The sequence below is a fragment of the Mandrillus leucophaeus genome, unplaced genomic scaffold (assembly GCF_000951045.1).
Source record: "Mandrillus leucophaeus isolate KB7577 unplaced genomic scaffold, Mleu.le_1.0 Scaffold40, whole genome shotgun sequence".
In the NCBI taxonomy this organism is placed as follows: Eukaryota; Metazoa; Chordata; class Mammalia; order Primates; family Cercopithecidae; genus Mandrillus; species Mandrillus leucophaeus.
In genome coordinates this window covers 3,878,541-3,900,800 of record NW_012104254.1, presented here as the reverse complement: position 1 = coordinate 3,900,800, position 22,260 = coordinate 3,878,541, and the positions used below count along the sequence as shown (strand labels likewise).

General features: G+C 34.4%; 1 protein-coding gene across 5 annotated transcripts in view; it reads right to left on the bottom strand.

Annotated features, from left to right (window-relative positions):
• ATF2 (activating transcription factor 2) overlaps window positions 1-22,260 on the bottom strand; it is a 114,438-nt gene that overhangs the window by 10,731 nt on the left and 81,447 nt on the right. For all 5 annotated transcript variants that reach the window (XM_011991869.1, XM_011991867.1, XM_011991866.1 and 2 more), the window contains 2 exons: window positions 13,278-13,427; window positions 8,895-9,101 (listed from right to left, as the gene is read on the bottom strand). In XM_011991869.1, coding sequence (XP_011847259.1) covers window positions 8,895-9,101; window positions 13,278-13,427 — 357 coding nt within the window. The remainder of the gene's footprint in view (window positions 1-8,894; window positions 9,102-13,277; window positions 13,428-22,260) is intronic.

Here is a 22,260-nt window from a genome sequence, read left to right as displayed (position 1 = left end):
AAGGTAAAATTTAAAACAGTTCTGCTTGAAAAGATAAGCTGTCATTTAGAAAACACCTTCTGCAACTGGTGTCAATAATGCTAATTATAGCTCAGTATTAATGACACTATTGATGAAACCATGTTATGAATAATCCAATGTATATTCCCCAATGTATATCACCCATCCTGTCAGCTTGATTTTAAGACTGACATCTACAAATTTCTCTCATTAAATCCCGTAACAGGAAATGGGCTGGATATTTATTTTTAGTCAAGAATATACAATCTTTAACAATCTGGTGATGGTGACCATGATTTTCAACTCTTAACTGCTCTTCCGATATACTCTATCCTTTAACACCAAACACTAGTAATGCTTCAAGCCTGTCATACACTTGCTGCCTTCACATTAGCCTGAACAATTTGAAATAACCAGTATTTGTCTTGACACACAAAAATAACAGTTTGAAATTGCTAGCTAAATACATACTGTTGTCTTTATCTTCTCTTCTTTGTCTTGCTAAATATTTTATTTATCTTTAAGTGCCAACTCAGTACAGTTTAGACTAAATAGGAAAATAAGTTAGATGCCTAGTTCTGTGTTCCCACAGCCATATACTTTTGTGTGTATATATACAGATCTCTTCCATAGTACTTATCACACTGGATTGTAACTTTTGGTGTACTCGTTTGCTACCTCTCCCAGACTGAGAATTTCTTGAAGGCAGAACATATCTTTTTCTTGGTATCCCCAGAGCATAGCATATTGCCTGATATGGACTGAGTAGACAGACATATTTTAGAGAGGACCATGTAATTCTATGTCTAGGAGGTAAAAAATATCAAAGAAGGTGAAATAAAAAACCTTGAATAATATGAATCTGGTCAGAGGTCCTAACTTCATAATTTATACCAATAATCTCCCTGATACAGTTACACTATTAATTTTCTCAGTTATGAAAATTGGCATATTATATAGTATCACCTCAATTACAGAACTTTAAAAATCACAAATGCCTTCTCTCTTAAGCACTCTATACACTCATAATAAACCATATTATGAAACAAAATGCTGTATGTGATAAAAGTATTGAAAGTGTTATGCGTTGGCTAATTGATATAAAATAATTGATTTAAAAATAGACTGCGTGTGGTGGCTCATGCCTGTAATCCCAGCACTTTGGGAGACTGAGGCGGGCAGATAACTTGAGGTCACGAGTTTAAGACCAGCCTGGCCAATGTGGTGAAACCCTGTCTCTAAATATAAGAATTAGCTGGGTGTGGTGGCGCATGCTTGTAATCCCAGCTACTTGGAAGGCTGAGGCAGGAGAACTGCTTGAACCAAGAGGTGGAGGTTGCACCACTGCATTCCAGCCTGGGCTACAGAGTGAGACTCAGTCTCAAAAAAATAAATAAATACACACACACAAATTATCTCTTTAAATAGGCAGGTCTGAAACTGATGAACAAGACGTCAGTTTCTATATTTCAAACTTAACTGTTGGTGGTGTTCTGGCTGTTGATCTAATTAGACTACCTGGTTTACTAACATATAGATGTAAAGATGCCACTAGCTAGGAAAGGTTAATGAACATCGAGGACTGAAGAGGTACAGTACTTGATTCTTGTCACAACGTACATTTGTGCTAACTGAATTTTAATTGGCATTAACTTGGGGAAACAATGGAAAAGGCCAAGAAGAAGAAATTAAAAATTAAAGCTTTTGCACATTCTTTTGTTTTTTAATTTCTGTTACTCTTATTTCTTTTAAAAAACTCTGCACATTCTTATATATAAATTTGCATGTATCTAAAAAGTATAACATACAAGCATGCTGTAAATTATATTTATCCAAAATTCAAATAACCAATTTTTCCACTACACCTTTTAAATAGCAGAAATGGTTAAGAAATAAACCAACAAATTCAAGGTGTGCGTAACAGAAATTCAGTCCAATTTTTTACATTGTCCTGATCTAAAATGTTTTACAGTAACATTTTCCTAATGATGATTCTGAAGCTCAAAAGTGACTTTTGGATGACAGGTTACAAATTAAATATTGTATTATTACTGTACTCTAATAGTTGATTTCATTAAAAGATGGTATCACCACTAGACTAAAACCAGTAAATGAGACACAATTACTGACTAGGAATTGGGACTGAGAGAAATACTACAAAGCAAACATAGCTGGGGTGCAGGTTAGGCATGAGGGTGGGTCAAACCTTAAAGAAGCAGATTAGTTGAGCTGCACAGCCCTAGTAAGTATAAGCATATGCTAGTGGTAAAGAACAGGTCAAGCAGGGGTTGGAAATAGGATGCTCATGCAGGTAAAGGTTTTATAACTGAATTAGTTAGAAGAGGCAAAACCTAAGTGGTTCCTAAGTCACACACACACACACACACACATTTATTTTAGTAGAGATGCGGTTTCACCATGTTGGCCAGGCTGGTCTTGAACTCCCGACCTCAAGTGATCTACCTGCCTCGGCCTCCCGAAGTGCTGGAATTACAGGAGTGAGCCACTGCTCTTGGCCTCATTTATGATAAACATAGTACATTCAACAAACTACTCCCAGCATTTAAGAATTTTAGTCTCATGTACACACGCATAAAGAAAACACTGTATTCTTAAAAATATAGGCATGATTTATTACTATTCAGATAAGATGGCTGCATAAATCATGATTTTAATTCTGAAATCTTTCTACTAAGAAAGATCAGAAGACAGAGAGAGAAGGGGCTGCTACACAAATATAATGGGAAGACTCCTTAAGTTCCTATACACAGAGACCTCAGAATGTAAAAAAAGAGAAGTTACATACACAGACAAAACCAGTTTGCTCAAGCCAAAATAAATATCAAGGGGATGTTCAGCCACAAAAAGACTTAATATTAAATGAAAAAAAATGTACACCTCTTACTATCTGTTTTGTGGATTACTTTAGATTAGATTTTAATTGGATTCAGCCTCCAAAGTCCTCCTGGTTATACTAGCTAGCTACTATTTGTGAGTTAGTATACTTGCAGGATATGTTAGTTATCTTCCTGGGTCATTCTGAAGATGAAGTAAAATAAGGGATATAAAAGCATTTTGAAAATGTAAAAGTCCCATTCAAACATGAGAAATCATCACTTTGTCAAAGTAAAACGTATTTGGGAAGATGGAGCAGATGCTAAAAGAAATTATTATTCTGGTCTAAAATCTAATGTAAATTATTTAGACATTACCTGTACCACAGCTCCACTCTAATAATGTGGCTACTCAAAGGTTATTTACATAGCAGCAAACAAATTTTTCTTACATTGTCTTTGTAATGTAAATCAGCCTGCTGAAATAATCACGATTGCCAACTGACTAATCAAAACTTTTATTGATATTTGGCCATTAATATCAGGTATTCCCTAAATTCATGATCTTTGACTTTCTACTTCAGCCATTACCCCCAAAATTAAGGAAACAGTATTGAACAGTTTCTTATTTTGCGAAATTCTCACTGCTATGAATTTTTAAAATGTTTAGTCCTCACAAAAGGCAGTTAAGTATCAAGATTCCCTCCACACACTTCCAAGGGTTATCGTGGAATGTAACATGAAAACAAACTACTTTTTTAAAAATTTATATTTTTAACAGAAAAAAGGATGACAGAGTTCTCACTAGAGCCATAAAATATTTTGGAAACACTTTGCAAAATGAATTGGAATGACTCCTTTCCTATTCTCACACTTTAATTACTTGTTTCATGTCTGTCTCCTTTGCTAGACCACAAATTCTGTAAGTGCAAAGACAATGTCTTTTTCGCTGTTACCCAGATCTAATAATATGCCTTGCACACAACAGATGCATAATGACAGAATGAAAAATAACTAGCATTTGCCCAGTATAGTTACAACACTTTTCTATATCTTATTTCAGTTGCTTTTCATAACAGTACTTACTCTATCAGTGTCACGGAGAAACAAAGGCTTAGGAAGACTCTTAGTAAAGGCTTCAAATATAAGTATTAGATCTCAAACTCAGAATAAGATGCATGAGATGACCGCAGCTACACTAATACCCCTTTCTTTCATCTAGAATATAGTTAAGAACTCAGTGGAAAAAAGCGGAAGACAGTTAGATCACAGAATTCAGAAATTACAACAAACAGGTATTATAAAGTATCTTCCAATTATTGCTATTTTTTCCTATTTCAAGTGATAAATACTGAAATAAGATATTGTCTGGTACCAGAAATAAAAGATTTAATCTCATTTTCTATAAGTCAATGAACCAATAAACAAAACCTTTTCCACATCATTAACTTATGAGTAAATTCTAACTATAAAAGTGTGCTTTTATTAATTTATCGTGCTTCCACTCCACACACATTTTGCAGTATCTAAGTTATTAGGTTGGTGCAAATGGAATCACGGCTTTTGCCATTAAAAGTAACGGCAAAACATACCTTTAATGGCAAAAACTGTGATTCCATTTGCACCAACCTAATATAACAGCCAAATCCACACAAAAATAATTATCAAGTTGTACCCACAGAGTAAATGTTAAGCAGCTACTGTTAGTAAAGAAAAGGAATCTGCTTTTTGTTCATAAGGAAACATGCTACATTTATAAACTGAAAATTAACCCTCACAATGAGTATAACTGAAAGACAAAGCTTATAAACAGTAAAAACCATTTCAAGTAAAAGATAACAAAATTAACAAAACAGATATTACTTTAAAAATACAATAATTGGCTGGGTGCAGTGGCTCATGCCTGTGATCCCAGCACTTTGGGAGGCCGAGGTGGGCAGATCACCTGAGGTTGGGAGTTCGAGACTAGCCTGACCAATGTGGAGAAACCCGTCTCTACTAAAAATACAAAATTAGCTGGGCGTGGTGGTGCATGCCTGTAATCCCAGCTACTCAGGAGGCTGAGGCAGGAGAATCACTTAAACCCGGGAGGGGGAGGTTGCGGTGAGCTGAGATTGCACCACTGCACTCTAGCCTGGGGAACAAGAGCAAAACTCTGTCTAAAAAACAAACAAACAAACAAACAAAAAAACCCCCAATAATTTATAACCAACAGTATTCAATTTTTGGTCTAGATTACCATAAATGTCTCTAATATAATTTGATGAAATTGCTCTTTTAGCAATGATTTGGGAAAACTAAAACAATACTAAATTTAGTGAATGCGGCAATAAGGCTGAATATATTTTCTTTAAGACCTAATATGTATTTGGTAAAAATATGAACAATCATACCTCAACACTTGCTAAACCTTGTATCACATATAAAACTTATAAGTAAACTATGGGTCATTACTGCCCACTACACTGATCAGCTAAGCTTGCATGTCACATGACGGATCATCAAGGAAATACAGAATTGATTAAAGTTTTCACATAAAGTAGGGTATAATTATTTCTTTGACATTCAATTTTCCTTACAAGTCATTCTGTTCTTCACAATTAACGGTTTTGCTGTTGGCAGACTGAAGGAAATTTTTCTCCCTGAATCTATTATAGGCATGTTAACTCTTCACACTCTGAAAGCTAAAATCTGTCACATTTAAAAAACTTATTTTACTTGACAAATAAGTAGAAAACAACAAAAAGTCAAAATAATATATCGACTTGAAACAATAACAGAAAGTCATAGTTGAAGTACCCTTTCTTTCCAAACCATCCACACTCTCAATTCCCTCCTCACCATTGTTTGCACGTTGATACATGTCATTCCTAAAATGCTAACTATACTTAGGGAGTCATTTTTATACCAGTTCCTATACCTATGCATTTACCCATCTAACTGTAAACCTTTTTATTAATAAGAAAGGATTATGCTTTATTAAGCATAATAATAATGCTTAATTAAGATGCAACTGACCTTTTTTGGTAATTTACTGAGGTGAAATTCATATAACATAAAGGTAATCAGTTTAAACTGGCATTTAGTACATTCACAATGTTGTGCAACTACCACCCTCTGTCTAGTAACAAAACATTTCCATTGCTCCAAAGTAAAACCCCTTACTCACTAAGCAGTTTCTCCCTATTCTCCCTCCCCCATTAATATGCCTTCTCTCTCTATGGATTTATTTATTCTGGGTATTTCACATAAATGGAATCATACAACATCTGATGTTTTGTTCTGTATTCTTTCACTTAACATAATGTTTTGAGGTTCATCTACACCATAGTATATACTTCATTCCTTTTTATGGCGGAATAATATTTCATTGTACATATAAACCATAACTTGTTTATCCATTCAGCTTGGATGGATATTTGGGCTGCTTCCAACAACTTTCTTTTTGCCCATACAAATATATATACTATAGATATTTTCCCAGGTTAACATAAATAGAAGGATATAATACTTTTTTTTTTTGGAGAAGCATTTTAAATAAAATCCTTAATAATATATCATTTTGGCTCCTATTTTAAAATGCATTTCTAAATCTAAGACGATGCCATCATCACCCAGTTTTTAACGATTAAAAATACTGGTTTTACTTGTTCTGTACATAATTTGAGATATTAACTAAACTCAAGTTCAAATGTAGAGCTTAATTTAGTGATTTCCTAAATTTAGCTTCCATTTAATAGTCTCATGCTTCAAAAAATGATGTCAGCAAACTTCTACCTAATGATAAATCTTATCTTTATTTCTCCAATCAAAAAACTTCTACCCAAATTAGGAAGTATATACAAAGCACTGCTAAAATAATGACATTTTAATCATAGATTGTGAGAGAAAAAACATGAAATAAATGGGGTCAAGATTATATTTCTTTTGAATACTGAATTTTCCATGGTTTTCTGCAATAATAAAGGGCTAATAGTGGTAACCAGTGCTGCAGTATAACTAAGCAACAGCAATATCTCATTAAAAACTATTAAGATTGCTCTAAAATGGTTCAAAGCAGAAAACTTGCCTAGCTTAAAATCCCTGTAAATAATAACATATATGTATGTACTACTTCATAGTTTTCAGGTGCTTTTACTTCTTAAATAAGGCACAATAAGCCAAATTACAAAGGAAAATAACGGTAAATTTGTCTTACTAGTTTTTCTGTAGGAAGAAACCCTTGAATTGACTGATTTATGTAACAATACAGAGAAGTAAGACCATCAGGTATTACCACATCTATTCTATAGGTAAGACAACTGAAGGTAACAGTGATTGTGTTTTATGTCATACAACTAAAAGAGAGCAGGTCATTCAGAAGATTTTGTTAGTCAAGAACGGAAAAAAATACACCTAAATCACTTCATTAATGTAATAATATCTGAAAATTTAATAATAAATATAACAGAGTTGATATAAAATAGCCATTTTTGCAGCATAAATTAGCACCTACAGTCTATATTATTTAAAAAAAAAAGAAAATTTAGAAATGTTTTCTAAAAATTTCTGAAACTTGTTCTTGATTAAAAATTTATCAGATGATGGGCCAGGAACAGAGGCTCAAGCCTGTAATCCCAGCAATTTGGGAGGCTGAAGGCGGGTGGATCACCTGAGGTCAGGTGTTCAAGACCAGCCTGGCCAACATGGTGAAACCCCATCGCTACTAAAAATTAGCCGGGCGTGGTGGTGTGCACTTGTAATCCCAGCTACTTGGGAGGCTAAGGCAGGAGAATCACTTGCACCCGGGAGCTGCAGGTTGCAGTGAGCCAAGATTGCGCCACTGCACTTCAGCCCAGGTGACAGAGAGACTCCGTTTCAAAAACAAAAAACAATTTATCAGATGATAAATAGTAAAATGTATGTCTTAATAAACCCTAGAAGATAAGTACAAATTTTAAGTCTATGTGATGTGGTACATTGTATTAAAAATTTCTTTTAAATCATTAAAATCATTAAAAATAAGTTCTGCAAGACAATCTATTTGTTCTATCATGTCAATATTCAAAGCACAATAAAGACTTGAAAGATGTCTGCTTCGCATTAAAAAAATTTAAATTATAAAACTTACATTTGGTTAAATGCTATGTCTGATTTAGCTAAAAACTGTTTCCTAACCATTTAAACAGACAATTATATTGGTGATATCTTAAAGACAGATTTAAGAAGACAGCAGGTCTCTTACCATCAATTATGATTATACAGAAAGATTCATTTTTAACTGAGTATGGATAATTCAGAAGATTTAGCTAGATTAATAACAAGTGCAATTTATTAACATCAGTTTTCTAGTTGATACTTATCAATTGGTAGTTTAAGATTATATGGGAGAATATTTACATTGAAAAAACACAACAAAAACAAAAGGAAGGAAGAAAAACAAAGGAAACAGATTTGGTGCTGCCTTAAAACTTTATACTCCATGAGGTTTTAAGAAATGTATCTGAGGCACATTGGCAGGGCAGTATGAAATGATCTGTACTGCCACTGGCCATAGTGTACCTGGTCTGTGGATAATTAGAGTCCTTCAGTTTCCAAAGCTGTCAATCTGGCACCTTTCACGAGCAATATATTCACTTTAAATAAAACAAAACAGAACAAAATTTATAATTCAAAGAATGAAAGAATTTAAAAACTGCTACTGAAGCAACTTTATAGTTGTGCTATACACCAAAAAAACAGACAAGAAAAGTGAAATAACAGTGATATTTTTAAATTTTAAAATTCTCTGCACTTTATATCACAACTTTATAAAGTTCAAACCAGATAGTTTAGCTACTTCTGTACGCAGGTAAACATATTTTAAATTTCTTCATTGTATCAGTGTTGAAAGCTTTATATTATTTAATCTCAGCATCCAAACAAACAGGTTTACAAAACTATGATTTACTATAGATTCCATACACACCCAATATTATGTCCTAAAATGTATGGAGGCCCAACTAGGAAAAAAAAAAAAAAAAGCTATGTTCACAATTATTAAAAAAGAAATAAAACAAAATTCACATATATGCACCTTACCTGCAGCTGACCATTTAATGAACTCAAGTCTTCTGCTTTCTTCTCTAAAGACTGAACCCAGACTTTCCTTTTTTGTCGGCATCTTGAAGCGGCTGCTCTATTTCGCTCTAAAAACTTTCTCCTTTTTTCATCAGGATCTTCGTTAGCTGCTCTTCTCCGACGACCACTTGTACTTTGGGTCTGTGGAGTTGTGTGAGCTGGAGAAGCCTATTATAAACAGAGATGAAAGCTTGTTATATTTGTATCTAGTGAGTGAATTAACATAGGCAGTAAAGGGTGTCAAAGGCGGACAGCAATTTTATTTTCTAAGTTTTGTTGAATACATCAGTATGTTGGGGCAATATGAAAATGTGGTTTAACTTCTTTCTTGAATGTACTTATGTTAGGAGCTATCTATAACACAATTCTCACTAATGCAATGTCACAGCAAATGTATTCTTTATATATAATATTTTCATTTACATACAAATATGAAAAAATTTAAAATATGATACAAATGATATATAGAAATATTTTTCCAAGTGTATTTTAACAGATTTTATTGTATTATTCAATCCCTGGAAAACTGCTGATTATAAATTTCTCAAAATGTTTAATAACTTCCTATTTAAATTCATGATAGAAAACCAAGATTTCTATGCTATTTTTAAGTTAAAATATCTCATATTAAATGTCAATTTTCTTAAAGAAAATTGGTTTCTCTAAAGTTATGAAGTGAAAATATGTATATTCTTTGGTATATTCAGATTTTCTTCAGTTCGTGAAATTTACGGTCAGTCTTTTTCTAAGGGTCAAGTTCTTGTATTTATTAATGCTCATTTTTCTGGTAGGGAGAATCCCACAGGAACCTTAATTTTCATTTTAATTATTCCCTCTGCTCCCCAGTGAATCAGCTTGGTTATCTCAGATTAGCCAGAGGAAAAAAGAAACCTTCAGTCACTAGTAATACTGTCTAGTGTTTAAGACTATAAAACAATGGGTACCTTCAAGCCTTTCATGAACCCCAAAACTGTGCCACAGAACAAATGAATATGGGTGTCAAAAAATGAACTCTTGGCTGGGCGTGGTAGCTCATGCCTGTAATTCCAGAACTTTGGGAGGCCAAGGAGGGCGGATCACTTGAGGTCAGGAGTTCAAGACCAGCCAGGACAACATGGTGAAAACCTGTCTCTACTAAAAATACAAAAAATTTAGCTGGGCGTGGTGGTGCATGCCTGTAATCCCAGCTACTCGGGAGGCTGAGGCACAAGAATCGCTTGAACCCGGGAGGCAGAGGTTGCAGTGAGCCAAGATAACACCACTGCATGCCAGCCTGGGCAATACAGCAAGACTCAGCATCAAAAAATACAAAAAAAAAAAGCAAGAAGAAAATGAGCTCTTGGAAATGGTGCAGAGAAAAGAACACTTTGTGGCTATAGGCACATAATCCAAAGGAGAAGCCTGAAAACAATCTTTTACCTATGATTTATATTTAAAAATGGTATGCACAAAGAAAATTTGTTTTTCTCCTAATCTATGTAATACAAATCTTACATGAGGCTCAAGTTAAATTCTGCAGGTAAATTACCAAACTATTTTTCACTCTAAAAAATTCCAAAAAATAAAGTTATCATTTCTTTGTCCAAACAACTAGCATTACAGAGAGAGTTATTTCATTTATAAAGTATTTCACACCTGGGCAACATAGCAAAACCTCATCTCTACAAATAATTTAAAAAATTAGCCAAGTGTGGCGGCATGTGCTTGTGGTCCTAGTTACTCAGGAGGCTGAGGTGGGAGAGGACTGCTTGAGCCTGGGAAGTCGAGGCTGCAGTGAGCCATGACTGTGCCACTGCACTCCAGCATGGGCAACAGAGGAAGATCCCATCTCAAAAAAGAAGTATTTTAATTGTAATAAAGATTAAGCATTTAAATTAGAGTGTTTCTTTTACCTACGTAATTGTAACTTAATGTTTTAGAAAAATATTTCTATGGTTGGCTTCAAGATTTGCAATCTTGAAATTTTTTCTTCATTCTCCTATTTTCCTTTTTCTTTTTTTGAGACAGAGTCTCGCTCTGTGGCCGAGGCTGGAGTGCAATGACGTGATCTTGGCTCACTGCAACTTCTGTCTCCCGGGTTCAAGTGATTCTCCTGCCTCAGCCTCCCAAGTAGCTCAGATTACAGGCGCCCGCCATCACACCCAGCTTAACTTTTGTATTTTTAGTAGAGATGGTGTTTCACCAGGTTGGCCAGGCTGGTCTCAAACTCCTGACCTCAGGTGATCCACCCACCTAGGGCTCCCAAACTGCTGAGATTGTAGGCGTGAGCCACATCCTCCTATTTTTCTTACTGAGAATAGTAGGTTTTTTCTTTTACTCAGCTGGCTGAATAAGAGAGAACAGTTTATTTTTGGTTTTAATTGATTTAACTCATTACAGCAAAGACTAATCATAAGTACTAGAAGAATAGCAGAAGCTTAATTTCTGCTACTCAAAGTTATAGTTGTATATCTTTATGCCTATCAAGGATTGGAGGCTTCTTAGAAGTGTATACTGCTCCTTCTCGTCCCATGTCTATTGATTAATTCATTCCATTTCATTCAGAAAATACTTATAGGAACTATTCTAGAAACTAAGTATAGCACTGAACAAACAGATAAAGTCCTGCCCTCATGGGGCTTCCATCCAATACAACAACATATAAATATACAAATAAAAATTAGATCCAGGAAAACTATAGTTAGTACAAGAAAGGACAATAAAAATAAATTATATTCATTTTTTAAAAATAACCCTTTAAAAATGTAAAAAGTCATACTTAACTTGCAGACCACACAAAAACACCCATGGGTTGCATATGGCCTGTGAAACATTGTTAAACCCTGAGGTATAACATTAACACACATACACAATCACTCAGCCCCTCATTTTCCCTTTTGGTCCCTAAGCTGTTTAGTGGATGACAACCACAACTACATTTCATTATGTTAAGTTTTTAAAAGACAAGATGCAGTTATGTAAATACTTATGCTTAGGTGGCAATCTAAAACTTGTTTATGTGTGTTTCTTTGATTGAAAACTTTTGCTTTTTAATGCCAATGCTAATATTTTTCAAGTAAAGATAAAAGGTCTAAATAGAATTCTGAAACACTTAACAGGAGTACAATAATCCTTTACTAGAAAGAATTAGAAAGGCACTGCAGGCATATAACAATATCAATCATCTCACAGGCAGACACAGACTAGAGGTAAGTGAAAGGGGTCTCCAGTATAAACAGCTGCCATAAAGCGTATTTGCTCCTTTGGTGATGTTTCACAAGTTTTAATTCAGCAACCATTTGATTTATGTTAGTAATGTAATACCTACATATGTGTGTATGTGTGTGAATATTTATCTACATATTTCTCTAAAAGACTTCTGATTACCTACAAGTGAGATAAGGTTACTTATACAAATAAATAACAAAGAGTAATGTTTTACAATGAGTGAGCAAATATTAAAAGCAGAAACAAGAATTATTTGTTCTGCTAGTATCGGAAACAGAAAAAAAATCTGCCTCTTTGGGACATACACACTTTAATGGTTGTACATGGCAACACAATACTACAATATGATATGCATTGTAATCACAAACATATGGCATTTTAGGAAAAAGCAAAATCAATAATTTTTTAAGACGAGATCCAAAAAGATTCTTTAGAAATCTTAGTTTTGCTACTTGAAAAAGAACATAAGATTTAGTTATATACATTTCTGAAGAACACAGCATCCCTTAACAAAGAAGTTATTGTCTACAAAATTTACAGAACTTAATCTATTAAATTTTCCTATAACCTCAATACCTTGGTTACATAGGAGAATAGGTCAAATCAAACCTGTTTATGCCACAGCAAGAAAAAATATCTAGTGTTATTAGTTATGGTTTATGTCAAATTTGTAGTTTTGGACAATAACTAAGAAAACAAGATACAATTTCATTCTTCTCACTATAAGGTTCTAATATTATTTTTCTAGTTATATAACTATTTTCCAAAGTCATAACTCTATAAACTTCCTCAATCAGGAAACAGAGAGTAAAGGAAATTTCTCAAAGCAGTATTTAGTTTCACTGTTCTAAAATCAACAGAAAAAGATATTTTCTTTAAAAAGAATTGTGCCACGTCAGACCAACATATATGGACACCCACAGAAATATTTACAGGTGTCCTAAACAGAATCACCGCTCTATTATGTTTATTTTTGTATCAATTCTTGTACACTGAGCTACCTTTTCCTAAGGCTTTTGATACCCCTTTGGAATAACAACATGACCAGAATAGTATTTTTTAAATAAGTCATAAGTTATACTGTACTTGTCTGTTTAAAGACGACAGAGTGCTGAATAATAAAAACAACACACATACCGGAGTCTCTGTAGTGGATGTGGCTGGCTGTTGTAATGACTGTGGTCGAGATTCCTCTGACTGAGTCCTAACCAATCCACTACCATGACCTTTGACAGTATCACCATTGGTAACTGGAGGATGTTGCTGGGTCAAAGCAGCTTTTAATCTCTGAAATGCAAACACCATTAAAAATTTTTTTTAAGTCCTTAAAGATCATCATGAATATCGGTAAGACAAACAGTGAGACGTTAGGTAGTTTCCTTGAGTCTCTTTGCCTAGTACTACTAGAGGATTATGTATTTTGCTGTTTCTAGTGAATTTTGAGAAAATAATAATAAAGGCCTTAAAAATGTAACATCGTGTCATTGGCCAAGTAAGCACTGGCACCAAATCTGCAAACAGAGATCAAATGGGGCCAAACTGAGCCTCCTCCTAGAACCTACAGCTGAGTTTATCTCTCTTAGGTTTTTCCTGTCCCCAGTAAGCAGATCTAGTTCTCTTTTGATGTTGCAGTTTGCCAGTTAATTATTGGATTGTATTGGACTCACATTCAGAGCATGATAGATCTAGTATTAGAATGAGGCCCCAGATATTTATGTCTACCACTTTCTCAAGATACAATTTCAGTGAAGCTTATTATGCTATCAATAAAAATTTGTCATATATGACTATTTTATCTCCCAACCAGTTAGTAAGCTCTTTAAGAGCAGAGATTATCTTATACTTTTGGGTATTCCTTTTAGCAACTGGTATAATTATTTGCTACATAGGTATAAAAGAAACACTTGTTAACTGATAGAAATTGATTTCTTTAGTGAAAATGGTCATATGTGATCTTTAAGGTTGTTTTATTGTTATGATCTGTAAATATGAAATAATTTGCAAAGATAAATCATACCACAGTACCTTAGCAATGAAAGGGACTTCGGGGATCCCACAGACCTGAGACTATTATTGCTGATACTGTTCTTAATAACTAAGATGTAGTTCTTGGGCCCCAAATATACATTATTATAGAAATTGGAGTCAGAGTTATATATACTACACTTTCCTACGATTCTTATAAAGGTGCATCTTTGAGGGGGATGGAGGCTAATAAGAGAGTGAGAGCGAGTGCGAGTTAGAGACAAAAGAGAGAGACAGAGACCTGAGAACTATGTTGCAGCCTACCCAGTGTTTCCCAAACTTCTCAGAAGTAAATAACTGTCTGGGGTGTTAAGTGTTAAGAACACATATTCTTGGCAATCTTTTCCTTTCTTCCTTCCCTGAGTATAGCAGAAAGGGGTGAGTGAGAGAAGAGCTTTTGAAAAAGATCCCCAAATAATACTAGTACAAGTATGTCCATTCACTTCAACTAAGAAAAATTCAGAAATTTTTATAACTATTTCAAGACTTGTAATTTCTTTATTTTCATCTAGGCCTATCTTCTTACTATGTGATCCAGATCCCATAAAATCTGAAGCATATATGAAAAGATCACCAGAATTTTAACTGAGGCAGTAATTATGCATGAACAAATGTTACTGGACATTTTTTCTCTCTCTTGCGAATCACTGTATATTCTGGGTGTGATTTTTAAAATAAAGTCAATTTGTAAAAAGAAAAGTTTTCTTGAGATATAAGTTACACAGAGCAAGTTAACTCTGTTTAGTGTACAATCCCATTAATTTTTTTTTTTTTTTTTGAGAGGGAGTCTCTTCCTGCACCCAGGCTGGAGGGCAGTGGCATGATCTCAGCTAACTGCAACCTCCACCTCCACGGTTCAAGCAATTCTCCTGCCTCAGCCTCCTGAGGAGCTGGGATTACAGGCCCATGCTACCACGCCCGGCTGATTTTTGTATTTTTAGTAGAGACGGGGTTTTCATGTTGGCCAGGCTGGTCTGCAACTCCTGACCTCAGGTGATCCACCCTCCTCCGCCTTCTAAAGTTCTGGGATTACAGGAGTGAGCCACCGCGCCCGGCCTCTATTGAATTTTAACAAACAAATACACTAATGCAACCTACCCTACAATCAGGATACATAACAGTTTTACCATAACAAAATCCTCATGCTCTTTCCTGTCATACTCTCCTCCCTGGCCCTGGAAACCACTGATCTATTTTCTGATCCCAAGAGTTCTGTCTCTTCCAGAAGATCATATAAATGGAAACATACATTGTATGGCCTTTTGAATCTGGCTTCTTTCCCTTAGCACAATGCAGTTGAGATTCACCTGTGTATTATCTGTGTTATCTATTATCTGTATTATCTATATTATCTGTAGTTTTTTAATGAGTTTTTAATTGTATAGTATCCCCATTTTACACTTTAGGAAACCAGATATCATTTGCTCAAGGATGCAGAGCTGTTAAGCTAGTTCAAATTCTGGATATAAACCTAGATCTCGTCAATTTCAAGTGCAAAATATTTCCATGGCACCATGCTGCATACTTTATCCTTGGTGCTACCAGAAAACACAGGGAAAGATCAAGGAAGAGAGTCTGAAGCTTTGTGGCTTAATGATTCAAAAGACAATCATAAGGATTGAGAGTGCCAAACCTGTTAACTGCAACTGCTAAGCCAGGATCAGTCATGTTTTCTCCCTCTTTTCTGACAGACTACTTCTTCATGAATTATAACAATTACCACTTATGTAATATCTTGGTGCTTTCACTGATTAGAACATGCAATGTACTATGGTCTTATACAGCTGAGAATACACTTTAGGTTCAGCACCTAACTCCACCTCAAACTATCTGTGACTTTGAACTTAACATTGATCTTTGAGTCTCAATTTCTTTACCTATAAAACTTGGAATAATAACTTCCTTGCAGAGTTGAGTTGAAAAACAAATGTAACATGTAAAACTATCTGACTTGTAAAAGAATTTTTCAGATGTTTCCTTACTTCTTTAAGAATACTATTGAGGCCTCTATTTTCTTAGTACGGAGGTCCAAAGAATCAGGAGAGTTTCTATGTTTCTGAATTTTCAAAATGTCCTTAAGGGTCATCTTAAGCATTACTTTGATCCCAGACATATTTTATATGTGAGATGTAAAAAGTAGAGGTTCTTCTTCAAAGACTTTCCTCCCATCTAATTAGGAATAAATAGTAACTTCTCTTAGAAGCAAAATTTATTCAAAGACCTGTGCTAATATTCTTAAATATCTGCCAGCTGTAATAAAGAAATCAATGTACTTTATGTTCTTAGCTCCCACAATTTAGCCTAAATATATGCCCTGGCATGCTTATACTGGTCCAAGCAAGCATTAGGTCATAGCCTGTTCCTCTTCCTTATTTGAAGGTGTTTTTACCTTTCTCAGCATCCCACAAGTTACTTTCTCCTTCCTTTATTCTCCTCTGCCTTTGTTTCTTTAAAAAGTTCTAAGTTGCTAGCCAATCGGGACAAATACAGAATGTGAGGTCCCGTTCCAGTCAACAGAAACCAGACACAGCTGTAGGGTGGACGCATCAGGTTATAAATGACCCTGTCTCCTTTGTTTGGTGTACTCTTGTGGGAAAACTGCTGGCGAGTGTACCCTTTCTGCAGAAAGTAAAAAAACTGGCCTTGCTGAGGAAATTAAATTCATGTTCACGTGCTATTTCTTTACGGCACCGGGGAACAAGCAAGCATTCCTGACAGAGACATGCTCAAGACCATACCAAAAACTGAATTTTTCAGAATCAAGACAAGATTCCTAGTTCCTTTTATAAACAATCAGAAACAACTATATTAGTAGCTAAAACATAGGCAATTAGGACCCTAATAATTGATGGGATAATGTGGAAGTGGATAGATTAAAACTGGAATTAAATGAGGGACTAAAGTAGTAGCTGGCTAGAATCAGATAGGAATACTTAGGAAAATGATGAAGAAGTATTTAAAGTAGAAAGACCTGAGTTGGAAAAGTGTGGGTCAGAACAAAGGGAGACAGTCTTGGGAGGTCATAAGTCTGCATATTTACATATTTTATAAATAGAATGTTAGACATCAAAATACAATGACTAGTAACCAGTCTATAGTGATACATTGGGGCTTTCATTTCTAGTTTTAAAATGTGCACAGACATAACTAGAGGTAGAAATGTGAGGCTTAGTAAATTATGTGTTGGGAAAACATTTTTAAGTCCTTAGGTAGAAATTATCATAGAATTGAAGAGCATTTAAAGTTTTACAGTGAAGAGCTTAACTCTCAGAATTAATGAAATACAGTAACTGCACATAGGGGAGCCTGAAATACATAAACATCACTCTCTTGAATAATCTTTAGTAGGGCAAGTTACTACCTTATAGAGCACTTAAAAGCAGCATCAGTATCCATTCATTATCCTTCCTTGACTGCCCTAGGGTATACAGTACTCATCCAGTGAGGAAGCTCTAATGTTTGCTCCATGCTGTTACATTGATTACAATGGGTCTGAGTTGAAAAGTATGCCAGTGGGTATACAACAGAAGAAAAAGATTTAAAGGGTTAATTAACACTGTTCTAAACTGTCCATTAATTTTTCTAAAACTACAACAAAAATGCACATATGCTAAAAAAATTAGAATTAGGTCAAAAAAGCAGTCACTAAATATCATTCATATAAATTTTACAATTAATGTAAGGATATCTACAATCCAGCCATACGTATTTGTTAGGAGCATTTGAAGAAGGCCAAATACTTTGGTTTAAAGAAAAATAAATGAAAATACATATAAATGTAATGAACATCTATTTTACAATAGAATTTTGGAGCTAGCAGAGATAATGAAAGTTAAGTAGTCCAATCACTATCTTACAGATATAGAAACTCCAAAAAACTGAAGTTACTTCCCAGAATCATAGTTAGCAGAGATAAAACTAGAAATTCTACTTCTTGACTCCCAGTTAACTGAACATATTTTAAACAAAAGCTTTGCCAAACTGGAGCTCTAGTCTAATGTTAAATTTTCTAAATCTATTAGTGATCAATCAAGTCAAGCATCTGATATTGGTCAGTCCATTACTAAGATCAAAATCTCTCTCAATGGACAAATTTAATATATGTAAATAAGGATTAAGTACTCTGAGAAATAAAGATTAAGCACTCACAAAAATTAAAGATTTAAGGTGGGGTGTGATGGCTTATGCCTGTAATCTCAGCACTTGGGGAAGCCAAGAGGACTGCTTGAGCCCAGGAGTTCCACACTAGCCTGGGCAATATGGTAAAACTCCATTTCTACAAAAAACTTAAAAATTAGCCAGGTGTGGTGGTGCATGCCTATAGTCCCAACTACTCAGGAGGCTGAGGCAGGAGGTTTGCTTGAGCCCAGGAGTTTGATGCTGCAGTGAGCTCTGGCCTGGGCAACAGAGTAAGACCCTGACTCAAAAAACAAACAAACAAAACCCCAAAAAAACAAAAGGAGGACTTTACAAGGTCTACATTATCCAACATGTACAAGAAAACTCAGGCATAATTTTAATTTAAAGGTAGACTTTGTTTGATAAACAAAAATGTCTTTATTATATTTCTATGAAACAGATCAATATTTTAATGTTTAATTTTCAGTGATGTAAAGTTCAACTACCATATTGAAAATTTTTTTTCTTAGAGAGATACAGATTGTTTCAATTAATTAAGGGATGAATAATTTGCTGTGCTGACCAATCTGATACATTTGCTTTAAGAGGTGATCTCCTAGAAATAATTTGTCATTCAAGTTCTATGTTGCACCCTTGAAAATAAATTTTATCTCATCTGTCAGAACTTGGTAGGAACGAAGTACTCCATCATAGTTCAAAGAAAAAAGATAATCTTCTCTAGAAACAATTTATGAAAAAGTCAGATCCATATTTCATATGTGCCACAAAAGCTCATCAGAGTAATAACCCTCCTTCTCCTGGGTGTTATCCTACCATCTGCTGCTCTATTACTTATCTTTATTTTGCAACTAATTAACAGCATAATCTTCTAAATTCAGCAAGTTAATTATCATTATTGTGGTCTATGCAGCATCATCAGTCCTCATGAAATCTTGTCTCCCCACCCCCAGAGAACATATGAAAATCAAGTAGGTTGAGAGAGGGTCTGTTTCCTTGGAGTGGGCTCATTAGGTGTTTGCTGATTAGCTCGGCATGAAGAGGCAGGTCAGAAGAATTCTGCTGAACATGAGGTTCCATGCAGGGCCCAACCAAGTTAATGTAGGTTTCTGAACATTTGCCAAGATGCCCTCTGTCAGCTTTCAGTAGAAACCCCCTGCAGAAAACCTACTGGCTACCCACTGTGTGCAAAGATATTTCTCAGTTTGTCACACGTCTTAAAAAAAAAAAAAGATTCTGGAGGATACTATTTAAATACTTTCCTAAATCTTAAAATCCCCAGATGATTAACATTTTCTTATTCAGAACGGTTGCTTTTTGATTACAAATATTACAAAAGAAAACTGTTTTATTAGAAGAGTAATATGATGTACGTGCTTAGTGACAAACAAAACCCCTAAACCAAAATTTGGTGACAAATAGTCTAATTCTGTAGAAAATTATATCCTGGGATTTTTTCTGTTGTATTAAAAAGTACTAGACAGTCTTTCATTTTTCGGGCCCTATCGACATTTCTTTAACACATTCTTACTTTTCCAAAGGCTTAAAGTTCTTAAAAATTAAAAAACACAAGCTTACTGTGAATTTTTTGTTGTTGTTGTTAGTAGAAAAGAAAGATCTTATTTCAGTATTCACAACACACACAAACACAATGCATACATAATATCTTCCTGGAAAGGCACTGAACATCTGAAAATCAGGGAATTACAAAAGCATCCTTGGCTGTGTTAGCATACAAAGTAAATTTCTCTTCAGCTGTAGTGTGCTACTCATTCTTCCATGTTCCAATCCCATTATTCTCTTAAGTTATTTTTAACCACAGGTCATTTTAGCAGAACTACTGCTACAATATACAGCATGTTATTAACAGATTGTGATCACAAAGGTCCATGCAGAATCCTGAAAGGATGATGTTTAAAATACTTTCAAAGACCTGAAAACAACAAAGTACAATCCAACAAAAGCAGTAAAAGAAGAAATTACAAGTTTTAAGGTGGTGGTGGGTTAGGGGGGACGGTGTGCAAACAGGTGTAGGGTCAGAAAAATCATTTAAGGTGTAACATGAATCTAGGGAATGTGAGCTGGGAACCACTTATTTGGAGAACGTGGACTTGGAGTTCTATATTTAAGGCACGAAAGAATCAAGTTCTGTGACCATTTATTTGGTCATTAAGAAAGCTCTGTGCACTGGGATATGAACCCATCTTCAATATTCTTCAGTTGGGATGACAGAATTGTTTATTTGGTGAGTCTTCTTAAGCCCACTGAAGCTTAAAAAAGTAAACCAATACCACTGACATTTTAATTTCAAACTTTAATTTCAAATAAACTATAACTATTTGGTATTTTACGTTCTAAAAGTGTCTAATTTGCCAAGCGGAGTAATGTATTTCCCTTGGACTTTAAGTGAAAATGTTTAATTAAGAGATTGACTTGGGCTTGTGATTTTAGTTGTAAGTGCTGAGATAATCTTAAGCAAGCTTCTAAATAATGAATATATAAGAAAACTATGTATCAAAAACTATGTAACAAAACACTGCAAGTTTACTTAAATTTAAGAATTATTAAAGTACTTGAGAAAGTCAGATAATTGAGAATTATTGAGTACACAGTTTTACATGTATATAGCTTAGCGTGTTTAAGATTATACTTTAAGCTCTTTGAAAAGCAATCATTACATAACTATACATGTAAATTGCCTTGAGAACTTAGGAAAGAACTAGGTTTCTAAACTTATAATCTTAATAAATCTTATATTATGTTTTAAAAGTAGTACCTGAATAATCATTAGGTATACCACTCACCATCAAGGGCATTAAAATCTTCCCCCTCCCCCCAAAAAATATGTAAAATCAAAACCCAAAACAAAATATCTCATTGATAAAATATAATCCTAATTGCTACACATGCTGGAGAAAAAAAAAAAAAACCATAACGGTCTTCTTAGGAGAACATTCTTTTTTGACTCTCCTGATGGTCACTGAACACATTTGCAAGAAAAAATCTCAAAATTTAAGATCATGTCTATTGAATTTCTTAGAACCCAAGAAATGTTTGCCATGTAACAACTGATAGAAATAGTTGTTAAATGATGTTGTTAATATGAAAAGAATATTGAAGTGTGAAATAATTTCTACACAACAAAAAAACCTCAAGTAACCAGAATTCCCTTATCCAGTACACTCACATTTTAAGTTACCAGTTCATGTTACTATACCAGCATAACAATATCTACTGTTTCAAAAATGAGCTGAAATAAATAGCTATGATCTATTAGAAAATGAAATAAAGGAAAATAAAATATACCAAAGATGGTAAGTTCCAAAACCACAATGTAATTAAAATATAAATCAATATGAAAAAGATAAATAGAAAAGCCTTGAAATACTTGGAAATTATACAGTGCACTTCTAAATAACTCACAGGTCAAAGAAGAAATCACAGGGGAAATTAAAGAAGTAATGACAATAAAAGCATAGCATATCAAAATTTGTACACAGAGGAAATTTTATAGCTTTAAATGTCTATATTAGAAAAAAAGATTTAAATTGATAATCTAAGCTTCTACTTTAAGAAACCCAAAAAAGATAAGCAAATTAAGTTTAATTAACCAGGAGAAAACAAATATTAAAGACAAAAGTAATAGTCAATGGGAGTATAAACATGCCATTAAGAAAAATAAAGGCAAGCTACAGACTAACAGAAAACAGACAGTAGAAATATATGTATCTCTCTCTCTAACAAAAAAACCTTATGTCCAGTATAAATAAAGAATTCCAGGCGAGTACAGAGGCTCACGCCTGTAATCCCAAGCACTTTGGGAAGCTGAGGCGGGTGGATCACTTTAGGTCAGGAGTTTGAGACCTGCTTGGCCAACATAGTGAAACCCATCCCTAAAAATACAAAAATTAGCTGTGTGTGGTGGTGGGTGGACTGTAACACCAGGTACTAGGAGGCT